Consider the following 20054-nt stretch of genomic DNA (forward strand, 5'->3'; position numbering starts at 1 on the left):
TGCACACGTTGCAGGATTTGTTGCGACTGAATGTGCATTACATCTATATGAATTGTGTTGTTTTGGCGACGAGCCTTGTTGAATATAACTGATTCAGTGGAAATTTTCTGCAACAAAATCTACTGTGTGTGAAGGCACCTTAACTGTAGGAATAGCAAAACCATTTAAGGCGGTTCAAGGGTGCTTGGCTTGGGGGCAGCCAAAGGAGTTAGTAGATCTTGGCCAGAATACAGAGTGAGAGTATGTTCTCACAGGTCGGATAAGCTTTGGATTTGCGTGCAGAAAATTTATAGTGGTTTACACCAAGTTTCTTAATGGGGAAAATGGGAGTAGTGTTTCCAGACAGTATCACCTCTATGGGCAAAGCTGCCTACTTACTGTGTTTGAAGGTTCCAGTAGCTAGGCAGACTTTCGTCTCCTGTCAGTCGTCCTCTTTCAGCTGTTACCAAAGTATGAGCTCCCTCTAGAGCAGTGATGGCTAACCTCCGGCACTCCACCTGTGGTAAAACTACGACTCCCAAGATGTACACTTGCTCGGATGTTCTCAGAACTTCATTGAAATAAATTGAGCATGCTGGGAGTCGTACTTTCACCACAGCCGGAGGTTGAGGCTGTTGTATGTTATACAACATGCTGGAGCTCCTTCTGGTGGCCGACATGTAACTCTACTCCCCAGCGCTCCTGTAGTGACTAGCGTATGCTACTACGGTACATGCCAGAACTTCTTCTGGTATTCTGCATGTAGTTCTACCTTCCTCTGACTCCAGCTCTCCTCTTTCTAGTAAGATTGTCTGTCTGTGTACCTGACTGTGGCTTGTGAATTAATTTCTTCACCTTTGCCAGTGACCCTGACCCCCTATTACTGTTTTTGAAGCATTGAATAGGGACAGGCCATTTGTCGGGTTTGGTCCTGTAGAGGGAGTGTTATCTTACACTGTATCAGTTGCTTTATCTGTTTAATGCAGGCACTGTTCTAATTTACAGTACCAGGGAAATCATTAATATTAAGTGTAATCTGGAGTTTAGCATCTTGGAGATTAATGCTTTATATTATTTTCTTCCTTGAATAATTCTAAATGCATCTGTAATTGTATGAATAAGCAATGTACCATATGTCGCCCTTTGGCTGTATAAATCACAACCTGCCCCAAAGTAGGAAAGCAGTTCTGGGTTTTAAACAAGTTGCTCTCATGCACATACTACAGATCTGGAGTATAGTGCCCATAGCTGTATATGGGGCTATACTGTAGGCCAGGGAGCCTCCAAAACTGTGCTTTTTTTTTCTTCTTCTCACAAACTGATCCAGAAGCAGTTTCCACTGCCGGCGTGCTGCAGCCCAGCTCCCATTCCCACAGCCAGTTCACAGTGGATGGAACCTTCTGCTTTTGGCTCCATTTACTGTATAGTTCCCAGTGCTGGTGGCTGCCTTTAACAAAAGATTGGTGGGAATGCCAGATGTTGGACCCCCACTGACCTGGTTGATGACCTGAGGATGCAATCATTATCTAAGTCCCTGAAACCCCTTTAATAATTCATCAATAGTTATTAATGGTGCTCAGAGCTTTTTCTGATACAAAACTCCATATTTCATCTATATATAGCGCTTTAAAAGATCCCTGTGTTTTTACAGAGGGGGCATGGCCATTCTGCTGCAGCTCTTTCCTTGTAAATGCCAGAGCGTCTAACAGAAGATATGGCTGGTGGCAGTTGAAGATTTCAACTGAGCACGTGCAACCACCACAGGAAGGTGGACAGAGAAAGAAGGAAGAGAACAGCAGGTGCTGGTTTGAAAAAGTTGGATTATTTTTTCTTGGGACAACCCCTTTTAAAAATGATATGTGGGTCAATACCGATTGTGAAAGATGATTTTATTTTCCTCAGATTTTGCTGCTTTCTGTGTTTTCGTTAGGGAACAGCTGTGATCTGTGACTACAGTTTGGCTACAGCACCTATTGGGCAGCCTTACACATTGAATAGCTGTCAGCCAAACGATTGTTTGGCCGATAGCTATCTCTCCCTACTCCCTGATACCTATAAATGTTCAGCTCGACTCATCTGGCAGTAGCTTATTTCCTGGGAGAACAAAAGGATCGGGCAAAAATATCCACTTCATCCTACCCTTCTTTACCCCGACATCAACTGTCAGGAGAGTTGGGAGTTCCCCATACACATTAAACTGTCGGCCAAACACAGCGTTTATGGATTTGTATGGGAGCACCTCCTCTCTCCTTGGTTCTGGCTGCTGCCCTTCTTCCTGCAGCTTGGGCTCCTCATTTTGACTGATGTATATAACCACATGTCTATCACAAGTTTTCTATATTTAAGATTATCAAATCACCAAATAGAAAAGGATGATTATTCAGCAATTGCCCGACACGCATACGAGGGGAATGAGCCGTAGTAAGGGGAAGTCTTCGGGGGCACTTAAGTTTTTTAAATCTATGTCTGCACAGGGGATTTAGATTTCAGTATCTGCTAAATTGAGCTCCAACCCCTATATTAAGATTTTAAAGGAGTTTTCTGATACTTTACTATTAATGACTTATCCTTAGCATGGAGTCCAAATAAAAAGCGATGGCAGCATCTCCAATCCAACAAGGTTTATTCACAAGTGGTTCATGAGACAGTACAAAGGTCCAAAAGTATAACGTTTCGGCTTTTTAAAGCTGCTTATGAAGTGTAAAACAGGAGTATATAAAACACCATTTAATTCCTCCTTGCATACCAATATCATCACCCCCCCCCCCCCCCCCTTCTGACCCTCCACAGTGCCATATGACACTAAAAGGTACTTAGGTAAAGGTTAGGGACAGGTTAGGTTAGGCAGGGATATTCAGGGAAAGTTTTTTTGGGGCGCAGTTTTTTTTCTGCGTACGCTGACTGTGGCCGGCACTCTTAGCGTCTGGCCACTGTTAGCACATCACACACCCCACCGCTGATCAGCTTTGAATCTATTTGTTGGGCTTATTTTTATTTAGTTTTTCTTTTTTTCTGTTAGTTTTAGGGATAAGTACACAAACACCCGTGCCCCCACACACGCTCCCTCCCCTACGGCCCGCCTGCTGTTCTCGGCCGAGGAGGCATACGCCCAGCTTGCCTCCGACTCAGAGAGCCCCAGTAAGTGTCCTCCTAATCATCTAGCGATGATGAGGAGCCCCCAAGGTGGTGGAGATGCCACCAGGCGGAGCAAGGGGACCAGCATGCCAGAGATCCGATGCAGGCTCCTCTCTCCTCACTCCAGGACACAGCAAGGAGGAGGAGAGGAAAGCTGCAGCAAGTTAAACCTCCCGTCCGCCCTGCAGCCAATCAGAAGCGATCCTGAGAGGTGATCTCACCATCACCTCTCAGGATCACAGGATGGTGATTGGTGGTGTATTATCACACCACGATCACCATCCTGTTCCGGGTTATCAGGTCACCAGAGACCTGAATAACCCGGAAACGCAGCAAACCGCTGGTCTGAATTGACCTGCAGTTTGCCACGATTGCCGATATGGGGGGGATCACAGGACCCCCCTGCGCATTGTCCCAGGGTGCCTGCTGATTGATTTCAGTAGGCACCCAGTTCCGATCACCGCCCGCCACGCGGCGGTGATCGGAAATACACATGACGTACCGGTACATCATGTGTACTTAAGTACCAGGACATCATGTGTCCCCAACAGGTTAAAGATGTCCTTTCATCAGTTTAGCCCTAGTTTAATTTTGGTCTTACCTTATAAGGTGTCTCCCACGAATGAATGCCCCCCCCGTTCGTGCACTGTTGGCCCTGTTGATTTCGGAGCCTTATTAGGCAGAGACTCGCAGTTTCGCTGGGGGCGGTTCTCTTCTCCCTGGCTGTGAGTGCATCCAATCAGAGCGCACCGCACTTAGGCAGGGAGGAGCTCTTTTCAATATTCCTACAGAGTCAATCATGCAAAATCTAGTTGATTAATCGAGTGTCGCCAACGAACACATGCAATCTGACATCTTTATTCCCAAGCCAGGCGAAGCAGAGGTAAGTCCTTACCTGTGCCTGCGCCGCTAGCTGCTCTGAAACACATGCGGTCACCAGGAGCAGGCAGTTCCGAGAACAGCCTTCATCGGGCAGTTATCGGAACTGCCTGCTCCCAGTGACCGCATGTGTTTCAGAGCGGCTCAGGCACGGGTAAGGACTTACCTCTGCTTCGCCTGGCTTGGGAATAAAGATGTCAGATCGCATGTGTTCGTCGGCGAACACTGCGAACTGGCCATCACTGGTGTCCACTCTCCACAAAATGCTTGTCCACTGGTTTATCCATCATCTTTTTCCTGATGGTACTTTTATGTTTGTTTATTCTCTCTCTAATCTCCATGGTTATCTCGCCAACATAAATTAATCTGCAGGGGCACTGAATCATGTAGATCACATCCCATGATCTGCATGTATAGTAGCCATTGATCTTAAATACTTGCCCAGTATATGGATGTCCGAAGGTATTCCATTTAAAGGGATTCTGTCACCTCCCCTAACCCAAAAAACGATTTTAAAGCAGCCATGAAGCACAGCTTACCTGGATTAGGCTATGCTCTTTGATCTTGTAATCCGTCCAGCAGTTTCTGCAAAAAAAGACTTTTATTGATATGCAAATGAGTCCTGAATGTGCCCAGAGGGGCGTTTTGTTCCTCTTAGAGAGCCCAGTACCGCCCCTCTTACAGTGCCCAGCCCGCCTTCCTTGCACTGTCTATCCGCCCCCAGCCTGCCACAGCCTCTCCTCCCTCTCCTCCCCCTCCCTCATGCCGAACGAACTCTCGCACAGGCGCAGTACCCACTGAGGGCTGCGCCTGTGCGATCAGCAGGAGACTGAGGGCAGGAGCTTCATCCTCGTCACTGGGCATGCGCCGAGCCCAGTGACGTCCGATGCTCGCTCTTCCCTGCTGACTGAGGGGGAGGAGAGGCTGTGGCAGGCTGGGGGCGGATAGACAGTGGAAGGAAGGCGGGCTGGGCACTGTAAGAGGGGCGGTACTGGGCTCTCTAAGAGGAACAAAACGCCCCTCTGGGCACATTCAGGACTCATTTGCATATCAATAAAAGTCTTTTTTTGCAGAAACTGCTGGACGGATTACAAGATCAAAGAGCATAGCCTAATCCAGGTAAGCTGTGCTTCATGGCTGCTTTAAAATCGTTTTTTGGGTTAGGGGAGGTGACAGAATCCCTTTAATCATATTGTCACAATTACAACAGCCTTCGATGGAATTCTGTGTTTTGCAATGCTAATCTCTACCCCCCACCTTCCCACTTCTCTTCTTTCCCTCCACCTTCCCACTTCTCTTCTTTCCCTCTTTTGCTTTTACCCCCCCGTCTTTGTTCCTTTATACATTGTTGTGTTTAGAGGTAATCCGACTAGATCTCTAATGGATACTCATGTGTCTGTGTATTGAGATAAGCAGATGAGTTGTATTTGAAAATATCATCTAGATGAGACTGAATATGGTAATCATTTGCCATTACAATCATATGTTTATAATGTGTGAGCAGGCTATGTGTATACCTCCAAAAGGTTGTAACAATGCTGACCTGGAAAACAATAAAAACAATTTTAAAACAATTACAACAGCCTAAGCATGGAAAATTGCCTAACTTGGTTGGGTTAAATATTGTTGTCTATCCACCTGTACACTACCCACATCTGATTTCACTAATCCATCTCGTAGGTTATACTGTCTTTTATATGCCATCAAAGGTTGTACATAAAACTCCTTCACTGAGGGTAGACCATTCTGTAAAATGTGCCATTCTTTTTTAAAAATGTGTGCTATTTGGCCACTGTGTGTACCATAAGTAGAAACAAATGGAATCCTCTGTAGTCCACTAACTTTAGGGTTCACTTGTAGGGTAGTTTCCCTCGCTGTTTTAATCACCCTATCTTGAGATCTCTGTAGTAATCTATGTGGCTAACCCCTATTCCTAAACTTCTTGCACATTTCATCTATTCTTAAGATGGATCGTTGCTCATTTGATACTTACACGTCCGCAAATGGGTCCGCATCCGTTCCGCAATATCATTCTCAATGGGGCAGGAATTGATGCGGAGAGCACACTATGTGCTCTCTGCATCCGCATTTCCAGAGCACGGCCCCGATCTTCCGGTCCGCAGCTCCGGAAAAAAATAGAACATGTCCTATTCGTGTCCCCAATTGAAGACAAGAATAGGCAGTTCTATGGGGGGGCCGGCCGGGTGTATTACGGATCCGCAATACACCTCAGATATGTGAATGGACACTAAGTAGTTGGCTCCATGGGAGTGATTCAATCATTCACTGGGGATGACAGCTGTCATATCTGAGCAAATTATTTCTGTAGGCTTCTGATATAATTCAGTTCCAATATGGCCATCATCCACATATACCATCACATCCAAAAATTGTAATCACTCCTGTGAAACTACCTTTGTAAACCAGGGACCCCTGTATTCAAATGGTAATGAAACTTTCCAATTCTTCAAGTGTACTACACCAAATCAAAAAAATATCATCGATGTAGCGCCACCAGCACAGGATCCTCCCCTTAAATGATGACTGGTACACTAGTCTGTCCTAGCATAAGTTGGGGGCCACATTAGACCCGATGGTCGTCCTGATAAGTTATCCCCAAAGAGAAAATAATTATGGTAATATCAGGAACTTCCTGGCGGGGTCACGTGGAACGAAGCTGTGCGATGACGTGATCTGCATTGAAGCACGTGATGGGGATACGTCACCGCTTTGGAGGAGGGAGAATTAGACCCTCATCAAGAGTGCGCATTGCGAATAGGAGAATGCCAAAATAATGCACATGTACGCGACATGGGGTTTCCAGCTGCAGCCATCCTTCTGGAGGTAATGGGAATTTTATTGATTGGTGGCCAGTGATGACTATCGACAGAAAAAAATCCTCAAATCGGTTGTGAGTGAAGAGCTTGCTGTTACTCATGCTCCGTGGTCACCCGCCCGCTCACACAATGCTGCTTTGGATCCTAACGTACACACATCGTCAGGACATTTTAGTTCACTGGTGCTGCAGCTGGGCACTGATGGCTAGGAGGGGGAGCTGATGGCACTGAGTGGGGGAGAGCTGAAGGCACGGGGGGAGTGGAGCTGATGGGACTGGGGTGGGGGAGAGCTGATGGCACTGGGGGAGTGGCGCTGATAGGTCTGGGGTGGGGGAGAGCTGATGGCACTGGGGTGGGGGAGAGCTGATGGCACTGGGGTGGGGGAGAGCTGATGGCACTGGGGTGGGGGAGAGCTGATGGCACTGGGGTGGGGGAGAGCTGATGGCACTGGGGTGGGGGATAGCTGACGGCACTGGGGTGGGGGAGAGCTGACGGCACTGGGGTGGGGGAGAGCTGACGGCACTGGGGTGGGGGAGAGCTGACGGCACTGGGGTGGGGGAGAGCTGACGGCACTGGGGTGGGGGAGAGCTGACGGCACTGGGGTGGGGGAGAGCTGACGGCACTGGGGGAACTGATGCACTTGGGCTGATGGCAGGGGGTCTGAGTTTTTATAAAGGAAAACAGTCTATTAATTCATTATTTTCCTATTAGAGTACTCGATTAATTGTAAAAATAATCGGTAGAATACTCTTATTAAAATAATCGCTTACTGCATCCCTAGCTGATGCATTCCTAGAGTTCCATACAAAGGTACTGGTTGTGATGCTCTACATATACAATTTTCTTTATCCTTAGCATGGATCATCATTGACATCAGCAGAGGTCATCATTGACATCAGCAGGACATTTAGTGACGTTAGGTGGGGACATCCCAGTATATAGCGATATAATTGCGCCCTCGTTTAAGTACTTATCCTCTTATTCCTAGAAAACCACTGTATTATATCTCATGGCCTTTTAAGTGTATTTTCCCGAGTGTTATCTGCAACCCAGTGAATGACTCAGGCTTATCATTCCTCCTTTTGTTCCTTTCATCTCTAGTGGCTTTTCTGCAGCAAAGCCTCACAGACATCGTCTATTACTATATGTAATTACCAGAGAGCCATGAAGAAGACTGTGGTTGGGTGAGTCACTGGATGATGCCAGGGTAGTTTTTACCTGTTGAGCAGATAATTGTAGGGAATCATCTGGAAGTCTGTCCGGCTTTTACTAGATATTTTTCTGGAGTACAGATCTTTGTGCAAATTTCATTAAAATTTTCCACCTGGTCAATCCAGTGAGCGCCATGGCCTCTTTCTAGGCCAGTGACGTTCATCACAGCTCAGTACCATTCAAGTGTATGAGGCTGAGCTGCAATACCAGGCACAGCCACTATCCAATGGACGGCACTGTTAGGAGGCAGCAGTGCTGACAGGAGCACCACGACCTGATCGGACCCTCACCAATCTGACATTCATGATCTATCCTGAAGATGGGTCATCAATAAAGAAGACCTGGAAAACCTCTTTAAAGCGTCTCTCCTAGTAGGACATCCCCTGTCAATGTATCATAATAGTCATATGTTGATTAAAGGAATCGACTTGTTTTCTACAGTCGGCACCTCCAGCTGCCTCCACAACCAGTAATGTTGTCGCTTACTCACGATCCTGCAGTCCGTGTGTTGCTGCCTTTTGTGTGCTGGATTTGTAAATGTTTGCATCATTACATCTATTATATGCTGAGGATTTACTAGCCTAGTGGGGTTCCCCACAGGGAAGCTGCCTTAAATACCTTCATTAAGTTGCTGCAAGCAAATTGGCACTAAAGTGTCAGCGCAGCGGCATGTTCTGCACATTTAGCTGGAATGTCTGGAGTGTGACAGCAAAGAATAAAAGGTTTACTTGGCATTGTCATATGTGTGTTAAGAATAGCTCCTTTAACCCCTTAAGGACTCAGCCCTATATCACCTTAAGGACTTGGCCATTTTTTGCAAATCTGATCAGTGTCACTTTAAGTGCTGATAACTTTAAAACGCTTTGACTTACCCAGGCCATACTGAGATTGTTTTTTCTTCACTTATTGTACTTCATGAAACTGCTAAAATTGGGTCAAAAAAGTAAATTTTTTTGCATAAAAAAAACAACCTTATTTACCAAAAATTTAGAAAAATTAGCTAATTTCAAAGTTTCAGTTTCTCTACTTCTGTAATACATAGTAATACCCCCCAAAATTGTGATGACTTTACATTCCCCATATGTCTACTTCATGTTTGTAGCATTTTGGGAATGATATTTTATTTTTTGGGGATGTTACAAGGCTTAGAAGTTTAGAAGCAAATTTAGAAATTTTTCAGAAATCTTCAAAATCCCACTTTTTATGGACCAGTTCAGGTTTGAAAGTCATATTGTGAGGCTTAGATAACTTAGATAAAAGAAACCTCCCAAAAATCACCACATTCTAGAAACTACACCCCTCAAGGTATTCAAAACAGTTTTTTCAAACTTTATTAACTCTTTAGGTCTTCCACAAGAGTTAATGGCAGATTGAGAAACAATTTTGAAATGTCTATTTTTTTGAAAAGTTTCCAATATAATCAATTTTTTCCAGGCGTAAAACAAGGGTTAACTGCCAAACAAAACTCAATATGGGTTGCCCTGATTCTGTAGTTTGCAAAAACACCCCATATGTGGTCGTAAACTACTGTTTGGCCAAACTGGAGCACATAGAAGGAGGGGAACACCATATGGGTTTTGGAAGGCAGATTTTGCAGGACTGGTTTTGTTTATACCATGTCCCATTTGAAGCCACCTGTTGCACCCCTAGAATAGAAATTTCAAAAAAGTGACTCCATCTAAGAAAGTACACCCCTCAAGGTATTCAAAACTGGGTTTACAAACTTTGTTAACCTTTTAGGTGTTCCACAAGAGTTAATGGCAGATGGAGAAACAATTTCGAAATTTCTATTTATTTATTTTTATTTCCACTTTTAACCCTTACTTTATTACTGGAAAAAATGGGTTAACAGCCAAACAAAACTCAAAATGGGTTGCCCTGATTCTGTAGTTTGCAGAAACACCCCATATGTGGTGGTAAACTACTATTTGGCTAAACGGCAGGACATAGAAGAAGGGGAACGTCATATGGTTTTTGGAAGGCAGATTTTGCTGGACTGGTTTATTTACACCATGTACCCTTTCAAGCCCCCTGATGCACCCCTAGAGTAGAAACTCCATAAATGTGACCCCATCTAGGAAACTACGGGATAAGGTGGTTGTTGTTTTGGGACTATTTTAGGGGTAAATATGATTTTTGGTTGCTCTATATTACTCTTTTTTTTTGAGGCAAGGTAACAAAAAATTTAAATTCTAAAATTGTTTCTACATTCGCTACTTAGTTTTGTGGAACACCTAAAGGGTTAACATAGTTTGTAAAGTAACTTTTGAATACCTTGAGGGGTGTAGTTTCTTAGATGGGGTCACTTTTTTGGAGTTTCTAGTCTAGGCTACATCGGGGGGGGGGGCTTCTAATGGGACATGGTGTAAAAAAAAAAAAAAAAAAAAAAAAAAAATCAGTCCATCAAAATCTGCCTTCCAGAAACCGTATGGAGTTCCCTTCGTTCTATGCCCTGCCGTGCGGCTATATAGCCATTTACGACCACATATGGGGTGTTTCTGCAAACTACAGAATCGAGGGCAATAAATATTTTGTTTTGTTTGGCTGTTAACCCTTGCTTTATTACCGGAAAAAAGGATTCAAATGGAAATCTTATACAGACGGTCATAGGCAGGATCACCTCGGGGGGGACATGCTGCATTATCGGAATAATGCAGACATTTCCGGATGGCCTCAAACCGGGGACGTGTCATGACCATACTGTACAGTGGGGTCTGGTATAGGACGTCCCCACTCCAGTATTGCCTGACACTGGGTTTTTGGACTAGACCCATATGCAGCACGAGGCCCCAAAATGTAATTGTCCTTAAGGGGTTAATGCATCTTCTTGGACCAGTGTTCATATGGCGGAAGACGTTTATGCCTTCATCTCTGCCTGTTGTAGACTGGGTACAGCGCGGAGCGCTAGCTGTAAATTTTTGATATACAAGCGACGAACTGTTGGGCGTACAGATTCGTCTGCTCCACCATCAGATTCACCAGTGGGTTACTGAAAAAAAAACTAAAAAAGTCAATTTCAGTAAACCCCACTGTGGCAATCTGGATTCCAGGATTGCCAGCAAAATCCGGAATCTCAGGCTCAAAGTCCACTGGGGGACACCAACTAAGTTAATCGGCAGGGGGCTCCAGTGGGCTTATTTGGTGGGCCGGGAAACCAGTACGAACCCCAGGGCAGCTCGTACTAGGGTGGGCCACAGGATCCCTAGCATGTAGGCTCTGCCGCCTTGGTGGCTCATTGTCATCCGATGATGATGAGGAGGATGCGGATGACAAAAAGGAATGTGGGGTCATCCTCATCCTCACTGGGGCTCTCAAAGTCGGAGGCAATCTGGGCGTATGCCTCCTCGGCCGAGAACATCCGGCGGGCCATGGGTGTGGCAGGGGGGGTCTGGGGTCTGAGAGATGGAACAAAGAAAGTTTTAGATAAAAGTTATATATTTTTTTTTTTTTAAATTCCTAACTTTTCCCTTCTTTCCCTGCCTAACGGTGCCTCTCCCTCACTGACCCTAACCTACCTGGATGGCAATGGGTGCAGGAGGGTGATGGATGCCGATTTTAGGGGGATGCAGGAGCTGGTGCTGGACGGTGCTGCACGGTGAGGGTGCTGGACAGGAAGAGGAGGGGAGAGAGGAGCGCAGGAAGTTTGAATCTCGCGCCTCTCTCCCCTGCACCAATCAGCACCCTGGACAGCGGTGTTCAGCACCAGGGCCAGCACCGCCTCTCCAAATCTTCGTACTGCGATTGGTGGTGTATAATCACGCCACCGATCGCAGTCTTTTTCCGGTTAATCGAGTCACAGGAGACCCGAATGGACCGGAAACGCTGAAAACTGCAGGTCTGAATTGACACCCCCCCCCCGCATTGTTACGGGATGCCGGCTGAATGAATGATTTCAGCCGGCATCCTGTTCCGATTAACCCCCGCGGCGCCGGAATCCCGATTTAAAGTTAGGACATACCGGTACGCCCTGAGTCCTTAAGGGGTTAATGCATCTTCTTGGACCAGTGTTCATATGGCGGAAGACGTTTATGCCTTCATCTCTGCCTGTTGTAGACTGGGTACAGCGCGGAGCACTAGCTGTAAATGTTTGATATACAACATTCCGACAACCTTGAAGAAGAGATCTAGTGCAGTAAAACAAATGGTAATGAAAATATTAAATAATAAAACAGACTGCATGTTGCATTTTTGGCTTCGGTATTTTGGCTTTGGGAAAAGAAAGTTTTCTCATGATGAGTTTGGCTTATTTTTTGGCACATTTACTGTATATTCTAAAGTGCTGGAAAGTTTCAGCAGATCTGCACATCTTATCACAGAAGAATGTATTCAATGAAAGAGGGAAGGATGTGTCCGTAAGAGTGATGGCAGAAACAATGCATATAAAACTAAAGCTGGCGTGCACTAGTGCTTTGTGTCATCCATGATGACTGATTTTGACCCCTTTTTTCCCGTCAGTCACCTTTTTACACAGAAGACTGTGCTAGTCACTCATCCTAAGACAGATGTCAAAAAGTCTCTCTGACATGTTGGCCTATGTTTTGCCAATGTTTTCAGAGGCAGTCCTTGGTAATAAAGATGTTCATGCCAAAAAACTGATTTACACCCTATCCGTGAAAGCCCAGATCAGTGATCATGGCAGAGGTGTCATCCTGAATGACCAACCAGGAGAAACAAGTTTTTAGGAAATGCACAGTAGATCCCGATTTCTGATGTAGGCCATAACCTTTAGGTTGGAGCTAGACCACAACTCTGCCTGCATGTTGCTGTGTTTTGTTTTTTTTTTGTTTTTTTTTTAATCAGATAATTTTTTTTAAAGGGATTCTGTCACCTCCCCTAAGCCAAAAAACGATTTTAAAGCAGCCATGAAGCACAGCTTCCCTGGATTAAGCTGTGCTCTTTTATCTTGAAATCCGTCCAGCAGTTACTGCAAAAAACGACTTTGATTGATATGTAAATGTGTCCTGAAGGTGCCCAGAGGGGCGTTTTGTTCATCTTAGAGAGCCCAGTACCGCCCCTCTTACAGTGCCCAGCCCGCCTTCCTTGTACTGTCTAACCGCCGCCCCCAGCCTGCCACAGCCTCTCCTCCCCCTCTCTCACGCCGAACGAAGTCTCGCACAGGCGCAGTACCCACTGAGGGCTGCGCCTGTGCGATCAGCAGGAGACTGAGGGCAGCTTCATCTTCGTCACTGGGCATGCGCCGAGCCCAGTGACGTCCGATGCTCGCTCTTCCCTCAGTCAGCAGGGAAGAGCGAGCATCGGACGTCACTGGGCTCAGCGCATGCCCAGTGACGAAGATGAAGCTGCCCTCAGTCTCCTGCTGATCGCACAGGCGCAGCCCTCAGTGGGTACTGCGCCTGTGCGAGACTTCGTTCGGCGTGAGGGAGGGGGAGGAGAGGGAGGAGAGGCTGTGGCAGGCATGGGGGTAGCCGTTAGACAGTACAAGGAAGGCGGGCTGGGCACTGTAAGAGGGGCGGTACTGGGCTCTCTAAGATGAACAAAACGTCCCTCTGGGCACCTTCAGGACACATTTACATATCAATCAAAGTCGTTTTTTGCTGTAACTGCTGGACGGATTTCAAGATAAAAGAGCACAGCCTAATCCAGGTAAGCTGTGCTTCATGGCTGCTTTAAAATCGTTTTTTGGCTTAGGGGAGGTGACAGAATCCCTTTAAACATATTTTTTGAAAAACAACGGAATACAAGCAATCGGGCCCCTGTCCCAACCGACCCCTTCCCCCTCCCCTACTGCAGGTCTGCAACATATTGTCCATAGTAACGTTTCTGTTAAGGTTTCTCCATTAGAGTTCGGATTCATATCCTATCTCTTGACTCCCTGTGGTTCTTCGGTCGTGTCGTCTGCTGGTCACCCGTGTCACACACAGTTAGACTCTCATCACATTCCCATGCACTCATGGTGTACTAATTCCGGCTAGCAGACCATCCCCTATCTCTCATCCAATCCTGTCCAGCTGCCACCTTTGCGCAACATTTCTACTACAAACTCCATCTCTAGACTACAGGCTCTGTCAGAGTCTCACTCCTTAGCCTCCTCACCCTGCAGTCATGTCTCCTGTTACCGTTTGCGCTATTAAACAGAAAGGGTGTTGAGTAATATTGTAATGTGTCATCCATGATTTCCATATCTCCTCAAACTTTTTGATGGTGCCTCTCTTCTGGTACACGAGTCTCTCCAATTGTATAAAATGATGGACCTTATCTACAGGTTCCTGCACTTTTGGGAGGTTTGAAGCAATCCAATAGTATGCAATAAGTTTCCTTGCCTGGTATACAATGTGTATAATAGCTACTTGTCACGGGCAGTGTCTTCACACACCCCATAATACATATCAATGCTGACGGATCTATTTTTATGCGGAACACGGTGGTCAATACTCCCACAACATTTGTCCAGTAGCGTCTTAGCCGTGGACAGTCCCACATGAAGTGTATTAAATCGGCATTTGGCACCCCACATCTCGGACACAAGTCATCTTCTCGATATCCATGTCTCCTGATGGAAACTAGGGGATAAGGTGCCAGTTTTATTGGTACTATTTTGGGGCACATGATTTTTAATTGCTCTATATTAAGTTTTTTGTGAGGCAAGGTAACCAAAAAATGGCTGTTTTGGCACTGTTTATTTTTTACAGCATTCATCTGACAGGGTAGATCATGTGCTATTTTATAGAGCAGGTTGTTATGGAAGCAATGATATCAAATATGTCTACTTTGTTTCAGTTTTACATAATAAAGCATTTTTGAAAAAAATATTGTTTTTGTCTCTTTTCTGAACGCCATAAAAAAATTTTTTTCGGCCAATCGTCTTGTACAAGAAGAGTTGATGTTTTTATTGGTACCATTTTTGGATACATATGATTTTTTTTATCATTCATTATTACACTTTGTGGGGCAAGGTGACCCAAAAATTTGGTTGTTTTTAGCACCGTTTTAATTTATTTATTTTTACAGCGTTCACCTGAGGGGTTAGGTCATGTGACATTTTTATAGAGCAGATCGTTTCGGATGTGGCAATACCTAATATGTATACTTTTTCTTATTTATTTAAGTTTTACACAATAACGGCATTTTTTAAACCAAAAATGATGCTTTAGTGTCTCCATAGTCTGAGAGTCATAGCTTTTTTTTATTTTTTGACCGATTGTCTTAGTTAGGGTCTCATTTTTTGCGGGATGAGGTGACTATTTGGTGCTGTTTTGGGGGGCATACGCCTTTTTGATCGCTTGGTATTGCATTTTATGTGATGTTAGGTGACCAAAAAATTGCTTTTTTGGCACTGTTTATTTTTACTATGGTGTTTATGTGAGGGGTTAGGTCATGTGATATCTTTATAGATTTGGTTGTTGTGGACGCGGCGATACCTAATATATCTATACTTTTCTTTTCACTTTAACAAAATAATAGCATTTTTCTTTGAATTACAAATTTTATCAAGTCTTACAATGCACAAAGTTGCTCAGAAAAAAGGTCTACATCTTTTGTTACATATGACATTATGGCAAGACCAGGTAAAAATTTTAAGTTTACATGTGAACCTTCTCCCGCTCTATGAACAAGCAAGGTCCACACCAACACAAGATGGAAAAGATCATATGGATACATTATTATCTCTTGCAGTTTCATATATAAAACATCTATGACACAGACTGACATGTATAACACACAGAAAAGAACATTAGGGAGAGATGGGAGGGAAGGGGGAGGGTAACATGAGTTAAGTCAGCTGCTGCCATCTCTACTAATAGCATTTTTAAAACAAAAAAATGATGTTTTAAAGGGAACCTGTCGCCGGGATTTTGTGTATAGAGCTGAGGACATGGGTTGCTAGATGGCCGCTAGCACATCTGCAATATCCTGTCCCCATAGCACTGTGTGATTTTATTGTGTAAAAAAAAAAAAAAAAAACGATTTGATACATATGCAAATTAACCTGAGATGAGTCTGTTTGTGTCGGGTGAGTAAGCGCATAGAGTCCCCACGCTGCTGTGGCGGGGACCCAATGCGTCACAAGGCAGCCCGATGCCATGCAAAGGCTGTCCAATGCCTTGCACGGCATCGGGAACTGCTTTCTCCGGGTGCCGAGGAGATCCAGCTTTAGACTGGGTCTCCTAGGGAACCTGTTAGGCCCCTTTCACACGGGCGAGTATTCCGTGCGGATGCGATGCGTGAGTTGAACGCATTGCACCCGCACTGAATCCGGACCTATTCATTTCTATGGGGGTGTGCACATGAGCGCTGATTTTCACGCATCACTTGTGCGTTGAGTGAAAATCGCAGCATGCTCTATATTGTCCGATTTTCACGCGACGCAGGCCCCATAGAAGTGAATGGGAAGCGTGAAAATCGCATAGCATACGCAAGCAAGTGCAGATGCGGTGCGATTTTCACGTACGGTTGCTAGGAGACGATCGGGATGGAGACCCGATCATTATTATTTTCCCTTATAACATGGTTATAAGGGAAAATAATAGCATTCTGAATACAGAATGCATAGTAAAAGAGCGCTAGAAGGGTTAAAAAAATAAAAAATAAATTTAACTTACCTTAGTCCACTTGATCGCGAAGCCCGGCATCTCCTTGTGTCTCCTTTGTTGAATAGGACCTGTGGTGAGCATTAAAGGGAACCTGTCACCGGGATTTTGTGTATAGAGCTGAGGACATGGGCTGCTAGATGGCCGCTAGCACATCCGCAATACCCAGTCCCCATAGCTCTGTGTGCTTTTATTGTGTAAAAAAAAACGATTTGATACATATGCAAATTAACATGAGATGAGTCCTGTCCTGGAGATGAGTCAGGGACAGGACTCATCTCAGGTTAATTTGCATATGTATCAAATCGTTTTTTTTACACAATAAAAGCACACAGAGCTATGGGGACTGGGTATTGCGGATGTGCTAGCGGCCATCTAGCAGCCCATGTCCTCAGCTCTATACACAAAATCCCGGTGACAGGTTCCCTTTAAATACAGGTAAAGGACCTTTGATGACGTCACTCCGGTCATCACATGGTACGTCACATGATCTTTTACCATGGTGATTCACCATGGTAAAAGACCATGTGATGACCGGAGTGACGTCATCAAGTTTACATGTGAACCTTCTGCTGTATTATGTAAAACTGAAACAAACATCATAGAAAGTAGACATATTTGATATCATTGCATCCGTAACAACCTGCTCTATAAAAATAGCGCACGATGAATGTTGTTAAAAATAAAAAATAAAAATGGTGCCAAAGCATGAATTTTTTTGGTTATCTTGCCTCACAAAAATCATCATAATATTGAGCAATTAAAAATCATATGTACCCCAAAATAGTACTAATAAAACTGGCACCTTATCCTGTAGTTTCCAAAATGTGGTCACTTTTTTGAGTTTCTACTGTAGGGGATCATCAGGGGGGGCTTCAAATGGGACATGGCATCTAAAAACCAGTTCAGCTAAATCTGCCTTCTAAAAACCATTTGGCGTTCCTTTCCTACTGCGCCCTGCCGTGTGCCTGTACTGCAGTTTACTTTACTTTACGATCACAGGTGGGGTGTTTCTGTAAACCGCAGAATCAGGGTAATAAATTGTCACAACCAGACAGCTGAGAAGCTCTGACAGAGGCCTTTCAGAACCTCCTCCTTGAGTTCTCTTTGTTGTGCTGTTCAGTTCCTCATCTCGTTAGCCTCTCTCAGCTGTCATGGAGTTGGACTGATTGCATCCCTTTAAATTCCGCCCCATAATGCATTACTGGGCGGCTTATACTACTTCCTGGAGTGTGTGTGCATGCTGATCTTGTTTTCCAGTCTGCTACAAAGTTAAGTGCTGAACATTTATCTGTTATTTTCTGTTTGCTGGATCCCAGGTGACCCTGACTCCCTCCGTGTCTGGTGTAGGGAGCCGGTGGTCGTGTCCCCTCACTATTGTAGGGTGTTCAGGGGTTATATAGTCGAGGTACGTGGATATGCAACCTTCCACCTCTGGGATCTTTGCATAGGCTGAGCAGCCAGGGAAAGTCTCAGGTCTTGTGCAGGGGTCTCCCTTTTGGTTCCTTAGCTTTGGATCCAGTGAGTCATATATGCATGTTGCTTTGTCTTGTTTCCTGTACACCATCCGTGACATAAATATTAAGATTTATTTGGCTGTTAACCCTTGCTTTGCTACTGGAAAAAATGGATTACAATGTAAAATCTGCCCAAAAAGTGAAATTCTAAAATTTCATCTCCATTTTCCTTTACTAACCTAAAGGGGTAACAAAGTTTGTAAAATCAGTTTTGTATACATTGAGGGGTGTAGTTTCTAAAATGTGGTCATTTTTGGGTGGTTTCTATTATGTAAGCCTCACAAAGTAACTTCAGACCTGAACTAGTCCTTTAAAAAGTGGGTTTTGGAAATTTTCAAAAAAACTTCAAGGTTTGCTTCCAAACTTCTAAGCCTTCTAATGTCCCCAAAAAATAAAATGTAATTTTCAAAATGATCCAAGCATGAAGTAGACATATTGGGAATGTAAAGTAATTACTATTTTTGGAGGTATTATTATCTATTATAAAAGTAGAGAAATTTAAATTCTGAACTTTACACATTTTTTTCCAAATTTTGGGTAAATTTAGTATTTTTTATGAATAAAATAATATTTGTTTACTACATGAAGTATGATATGTGACGAGAAAACAATCTCAGAATGGCCTAGATAAGTAAAAGCGTTTTAAAATTATTACCACATAAAGTGACACATGTCAGATTTGCAAAAAATGCCCTGGGCAGGAAGGTGATAACAGGCCTGTGGTTGAAGGGGTTAAATAGAGTCATCGTATGTTTACTGCTGTGGACATGTTCAGCATAAAGCCAGCCTGATCAGTGTGAATAAGTGACGTTACTACTGAGTTTAAGCGATTTGCCAGTACTTTTGCTAATATTTTAACATCTACCTGGAGTAGGGGCCCGCATGTTTTTTAGTAGAAGTTATTGAATGATCCAAAGCTACAAGCTTGTAGTGCAGTGTTTGCTACGTGAACAAGCTCTGCCTGTATTCCTTATTGTAGAATTATTGAGGTCCCCCGGCTCCAGTAAGCTCTTGTGTGGACGCATGCCCTGAACTGTTCAATGCTCGTACCCATCCAGTAACAATGCCTCCACTTCATTCTGTTTTCAGGAATGATTTATTAATGGTTTGCCGACAGCTGAACATGGAGGACTCTGTGGCAGAGATCATGCACCAGCTTGGGGCCGACGAGAGTGGGAAAATCTCATTTCATGACTTTACCAAATGTCGTATGCAACTTGTGCGAGAGATCAGAAAGGAGGAAGTGGACTTGTCTGATGACTCGTGCAAGAACAAAAAGCTGCGTAACCAAATTACCTCTTGGCCGGCTGGAAGTGACCATAGCCTAGGTGAGATTTGCTCATACTGCAGGCGATTTCAACCTTCTACCATACGTTATGATGTACACACTGCTTTTCGTCTGAGATATGTAAACCACATGAGGTGACCTTACACTAATAAACTATTAAGGCATCTGTCAGCAGAGTTGTCCCTATGACACTGGCTGACCTGTTACATGTGCGCTTGGCAGCTGAAGGCATCTGTGTCGGTCCCATGTTCCTATATGTCCACATTGCTTAGAATTTTTTTTTAATATATGCAAATGAGCCTCTAGGAGCAACGGGGCATTTCTGTTACACCTAGAGGCTCTGCTCTCTCTGTAACTGCTGCGCCCTCTGTACTTTGATTGACAGGACCAGGCAGTGACAACATCATCACGTCTAGCCTGTCAATTAAAGTGCAGAGGGAGAGCTGCAGAGACTCCTAGAAGCCCATTTGTATATATTAAATCTTAATTTTCTCAGCAATGCGGGCACATATGAACATGGGACCAACACAGATGTCTTCAGCTGCCAAGTGCACATGTAACAGGTCAGCCAGTGTCATAGGGACTCATCTGCTAACAGATGTCCTTTAAAGGGAATATAAGAGACAACCCTTTTAATATGGGAGCCTTGCAAACAATC

General features: G+C 44.4%; 1 protein-coding gene across 2 annotated transcripts in view; it reads left to right on the top strand.

The window, feature by feature from the left end:
• The window catches only part of MCC (MCC regulator of WNT signaling pathway), a 310501-nt gene that overhangs the window by 33673 nt on the left and 256774 nt on the right, over window positions 1-20054 (top strand). For both annotated transcript variants that reach the window (XM_044275927.1, XM_044275928.1), the window contains exon 2: window positions 19198-19436. In XM_044275927.1, coding sequence (XP_044131862.1) covers window positions 19198-19436 — 239 coding nt within the window. The remainder of the gene's footprint in view (window positions 1-19197; window positions 19437-20054) is intronic.

The sequence above is a fragment of the Bufo gargarizans genome, chromosome 1 (genome assembly GCF_014858855.1).
Source record: "Bufo gargarizans isolate SCDJY-AF-19 chromosome 1, ASM1485885v1, whole genome shotgun sequence".
NCBI lineage: Eukaryota > Metazoa > Chordata > Amphibia > Anura > Bufonidae > Bufo > Bufo gargarizans.